This window comes from Cryptomeria japonica, chromosome 6 (assembly GCF_030272615.1).
Source record: "Cryptomeria japonica chromosome 6, Sugi_1.0, whole genome shotgun sequence".
Lineage (NCBI taxonomy): Eukaryota > Viridiplantae > Streptophyta > Pinopsida > Cupressales > Cupressaceae > Cryptomeria > Cryptomeria japonica.
In genome coordinates this window covers 482526942-482532941 of record NC_081410.1, presented here as the reverse complement: position 1 = coordinate 482532941, position 6000 = coordinate 482526942, and the positions used below count along the sequence as shown (strand labels likewise).

Here is a 6000-nt window from a genome sequence, read left to right as displayed (position 1 = left end):
ATAAACAATCATTGATTAGTGTGATCAAGAATTCTAATGGTTAAATGTATTTATTAATTAGATTAATTGACCTTAAGGAAATTATAGGATAATTCAATAATTCACGTTGGGAAACCCTTTAGGAGTTTGTGTTAAGTCTTCTGCTTGTGCAACCCCTATTGCAATGTTTATCTTGTACGTTAATGTGTTGTAATTATTTTTTAAAAAAAAATTGCACTCTTTTCGAGTGTTTGTAACTGTTTCCTTTAGGGTTTCTTGACGGAGCATTACAGGTCCCTTGTGTAAACTTCTATTAAAAGGTAATATAATATTTTTCCATTTTTTCAGGATTGTCATATCCCAACAAGTAAAGAGTGAGCCAATATGCTTGAGCTTGTTAACATACACATTAACCACTTCTAAAATTGTTTTCTCCAATTTGCTGAAAATAACTTCACGAGGAGAAGAAATTTGCTTGAAAATTCTTAAATTTCATTCCCACAAGATATTCCAAACAACTAATGAAGGAATAATTATCTAGATACAAGCAAAGAATGGTAATTTAAACAAAATTGGCCAACTCTGGAAAAGATCCCATAATGTATTAGGTAGGGGCATCTTTAGAAAAAGTTTTATACTAAGAAAATACATTTTATTAGGGTTTTAAGAAAAATTTAAAAAATGAGCAATAATTTAAATGTGTTAATTATTTTATTTATATGTTTTAGAAGTTTCATGTGACATTGAAATTGGTTTGTTGATAAACAATTTATGTTTTTGTATAGAAGTTGTATGTTTTTATTGAAATATAATTAAATACTTATTATACAATGAAATGGCTAGATAATCTAATATGCTATAAATTGTATTTAAACTAAATAGTCTTACATAATAAATTATTTTTTATAATATTAATAAATAATATCATACATATTTAATTAATAATTAATATATTTGATGTATGCAATTATATGAAATTTTCTATTTTTTTTACAACATAATTATAAACTCAGAGATTAGTGCCCATTTGGTTGAATATGAATGTACATCAAACCAAAATGATTACAAAAATACATAACAACTCATAACAAAAGTTCATCTATGATTTATACATATAATATCTTAAAAAACTCAATTCTGATTATCTTCTCTTGCATCTCCCTCCATCCATCTCTATGTCTTTCCCCCATTGTTGGGGATCAATACAACCTCAACTACTGGGATTTATGTTGCCACCACTACTAGGACATCGGGAGTTGCAACTACAAGTGGGATTGCTGGAATAGCTCTTTCATCTCTCTTTATTTTTTCTTCCAATTCAATAATGAAATTGGAGAGACCAATCTCAAAGGGAGTCCTTTCCTCTATACTCCTCATCCATGAGAACCCATGTGAAATCTCCTAGGTGAACACCTTGGTAGTGTCATCCTGTAGCAGCTTCTCAAACTTTTCCTTTGATAGTCTCATGACTACTATGACTTGCCAAAAGACATTATAGGTTACGAGTCTCTTGAGAGACTCGATAAGAATTCTTCCTTTGCCATTAAAAACATTGTCATTTCTAAATTTCCCAAGTAACCATAGAATTTCAGTAGAGAGAACAGACCAAAAGATATTAGAATTTTTTGAGAGGATTGAGACATAACCTACCACACTTTCCCAACTAATAACTTTAATTGATAGATATGTCAAATAAACTCCATACTTCCTTAGTAAAGAAACAATCAAAGAAGATATGATTAACATATTCAGGTACTCTGCAATAAGCACAAATATTAGGTTCTCCATCGGGTTTAAGAACATGCAACCTATGCAACGTGAGGCGCCACATAAAATAGCTTTTCTTAGGATCCATAAGTTTTCCCCACATATTACCAAGGAATTTATGTCATGTGGAAGAGTCGTGATTCACATTCCAACAATAATTAAGGTGTTTAAGTATATCTTCTGTTAGGAATTGCATGCAGAAAATATCAATTATATGCAGATAAATATTAAACACGGGAATAAAAACACAGAAATAATAACAACGAAGAGATAATATTTAATGTAGTTCACCCAATCTCATGCTACATCCACCAAACAGAGAGTCTAATATTATTATCCAGAAAATAAAAACTGATTACAACCAACAATCCCTTGCAACTCAATATCGTCGTAAAATGCTATAAAATTCTCTACAGAAAACCATAACCCTTAGCCTTTTTATCAAGACTTATGTCGGTTACAAAATCAGGGTTACAACATGTCAATTGATAGAAAAATAACATCCGATGCCTTTATAAAATAATAAAAATCATTTTCGCCTCGCGGGGTGCTACCCCTTGACCTTCCCCTATGTGTCTGCCCCTTGACCCCACCTTAGGGGCATTGCCCCCAAACCCCCGTCAAAAAATATGGGGGGAAACCACTTCAATAGAAGTAGGGAAAATTTAACCTTAGAGTCTGATTAGGCTCCATATAACAACAATCTCCCACTTGGAGATTGATCATAACACCGCTGACCCTGTAGCTCCCTTTGGAATGAAGCACCTTGGACTATGTTGTTCTGTTTTATTATTTTTCAGTCTTGAAGACCAACCGAAGTTGAAGAGGAGCTCAACTTCTCCCTTGTCACTGCCTTTGTAAACATATATGCTAGATTTTCATTTGTATGTATCTTTTCTAGCCGTAATTGTCCATCATCCAACACTGGCCGATGAATTGATACCTCAACTGTATGTGTTTTGTCTTTGAATGCAAGGCAAAATTATTTGCAAGATGAATGATACTCTGGCTATCTGTAAACAAATAATTGCTAGCCTGTCTTTTTCCTAATTCTTACATGAAAGATTACAGCCATATCATCTCTTTGCTTGCCTCTGTTGCGGCTACATACTCTGCCTCCGTGGTGGATAAAGCAACCACCTTTTGTAACCTGGAGAGCCAACTCATCGTTGTTCCACCGATAGTAAAGACATAACCTGTAGTACTTCACCTGGTATCAATATCCCCTGCCAAATCCGAGTCTACATAACCTGATAAATCAATATTAGAGCCCCCAAACATAAATTCTTATTGAATGTACCTCTCAAATACCTGAGAACCCATTTTACTGCATTCCAATGCTCCAATCCGGGATTACTCATATACCTGCTTACAACTCCAACAACATGTGCAATATCCGGTCTTGTGCATACCATGGCATACATTAAACTTCCTACAACTGAAGCTTATGGTACCTTGGACATTTTGTCTTTCTCCTCTTGTGTCTTTGGACACGTCTCCTTAGTCAATTTCAAATGACTAGGCAAATGTGTGCTTACAACTTTTGCATCCTCCATATGGAATCTCTGCAACACCTTTTCAACATAATCAACCTGAGATAGAGTCAATTGTTTGTTTTGCCTATCTTTGCAAATTTTCATACCAAGGATTTGTTTTGCTGCCCCCAAATCCTTCATAGCAAATAATTTTGCTAACTGTTGTTTTAACTCTCCAATGTGATCCTAGACCCCACTACAAGTATGTCATCAACATATAAACATAAAATAATGTAGCTTTCATTATCCAGCCTATTAAAATGAACACAATGGTCATAATTACACCTGATGTAGCCTTGCTTAGCCATAAAACTATCAAATTTCAAGTACCATTTTCGAGGTGCTTGTTTCAATCCATATAAACTCTTCTGCAATCTACACACAAATCTCCTTACCTTTGACCTCAAATCCTTGGGGTTGTCCATTTATATCTCCTCCTCCAAATCACCATGGAGAAAGACAGTTTTCACATCTAACTGTTTCAAATGCAAATATTCAACAACCACAATATTTAAACAATACGAATAGAAGTCATCTTAACAACCAGAGAGAAAAATTCAGCAAAATCAATGCCCTTTTTCTGTGTAAATCCTTTAACAACTAACCTGGCTTTAAATATGTGTTTACCTTCATCTTCCTCTTTCAACCTATAAACCCATTTGTTTTGTAAAGCCTTTTTGCTTGCATGCAACTTACTTAATTTCCAAGTTTGATTTTTGTGCAAGGAGTCCATTTCTTCTTTCATGGCAAGCTCCCACTGAACCTTTGTATCCACCTGCATAGCTTCATCATATCCTTTTGGTTCACCAACATCTGTTAACAAAATATAATATAAAGAGGGAGAGAACCTGTCAGGAGGTCTACTTAGCCTTTTTGACCATCTAACATTCACTAGAGTTTGTGGTATTTCTGGTTGTTGTTGCAGAGCATGAGGAACCACTGGAACATGACTATTTGGAATATCATCCAACAAAACTAAATCCTTTTCTTTCTTCTCATGTTGCAGCAACTGATCTTTGTACATCACCTTCTCATTGAATACAACATCCTTGCTTCTCACAATTTTCATATTTTCAACATCCTAAAGACTATAACCAAATTCATCAATGCCATATCCAATGAAAATACATTTTTTTGATTTTGCATCCAGCTTGGTTCTGTTTTCAAAATCTATATGTGCAAATGCTTCACGTCCGAAGATTTTGAGAAAAGAATAACTCACATTCTTACCTGTCCATGTTTCCTCTGGAATACCACAACCCAAAGGAGCTGAAGGACCTATGTTAATTAAACATACAACATTACTGACAACCTCTGCCCACATGTTTAAAGGCAGCCCAACATGCAATCTCATGCTCCTTGCACGCTCCATTATTGTCCTATTCATGCGCTCATCCACTCCATTTTCTTGTGGAGCTCTTGGAACCGTTTTCTGCCTATGAATTCTATTAATGGAGAAATAATATTCACATTCTTTGCTACAATACTCACCACCGTTATCAGATCTGAGACATTTTAATCTTTTACCTGTCTCATTTTCAACCAAGCTTCTCCATTTTTTAAATGTTTCAAATACATCATATTTCTGCATAAGGAAGTAAACCCAAACCTTCCTAGTTGCATCATCTATGAATGTAACATAATACCAAGAGCCACCAAGAGAAGATACCTGAGTTGGTCCCCATACATCCGTATGCACAAGCTCCAACTTTTCGTCTTTCTTTTGCTTCCCATCCTTGAGAAAACTAACTCTCTTTTGTTTGCCATACACACAACTTTCAAAATCCATATTAATGCATTTTTGACCTGGTAAAACCTTTTTAGAATGAAGTACCTTCATACCTTTTTCACTCATATGCCCAAGTCTGTTGTGCCACAATGTTGTCTTAGAACCTACAACAACTGTTTTAGTTTCTTCCCGCAAACCTGTAACAACTATTCCTGAATGCGTCTGGGTTTTCTTTGCAACAACTAAAGTATAAGGAATAGTATGACCTGTACAAAGATATAAGGTGCCTACTTTTACACTTTTTGCTACTATCAAGGCACCCTTTGAAACCTTCAAATTTTTATCATTAGAAGTAACTGTGCAACCTTCATCACCTAGCTGCCCTACTGAAATTAAATTCCAACTCAGCCTTGGAACGCGCCTTACCTCTTGTAGTAGCCAATGATTCCCATTCTGCAACTTAATCTTAATTCTTCCCTTTCCAACAATCTGACAGGGTTCATTATCTCCCAAATAAACCTGCCCAAAATCCCCTTGGACATAATCAAGAAAATAACTTTTATGGGGCGTAGCATGAAATGAGGTCCCTGAATCTAAAACTCATGAATCATCAACATTATCTAGGGAAAGAATCAAAGCATCTTCTTCAGATTTATTACTTACCACATTTGCCTCCTTATTACCCTCTTGTTTGTCTCCTTCTTTATTCTTCCGAGACCAACAATCTTTCTTCAAATGACTTGGTTTCCCACAGTACCAACAATCTTTTGGTCATTTGGATTGGGATCTCTTGTCCTTTGATTTTCCTCGTGACTTCCCATGACCTCCAAAACCTTTTCCTCTCTCCTTTAGTCTACCCTTGCTTTTTGCATTCAAAACACTACCTGATTTGAATCCACTTGAGCTTTTCCTATGAATTTCCTCACTCACAAGAACACCAACAACATCATAAAATTTTAAGGTATTTGTACCAGAAACAGAGTTACTAAC

General features: G+C 35.1%; 1 protein-coding gene across 1 annotated transcript in view; it reads right to left on the bottom strand.

Annotated features, from left to right (window-relative positions):
- The window catches only part of LOC131876665 (uncharacterized), an 11420-nt gene extending 8259 nt beyond the window's left edge, over nucleotides 1-3161 (bottom strand). The window contains exons 1-2 of the mRNA XM_059222108.1: nucleotides 3058-3161; nucleotides 2839-2896 (exon numbers count right to left, since the gene is read on the bottom strand). Of these exons, the coding sequence (XP_059078091.1) occupies nucleotides 2839-2896; nucleotides 3058-3161 (162 nt within the window). The remainder of the gene's footprint in view (nucleotides 1-2838; nucleotides 2897-3057) is intronic.
- Nucleotides 3162-6000: the final 2839 nt, after the last annotated feature.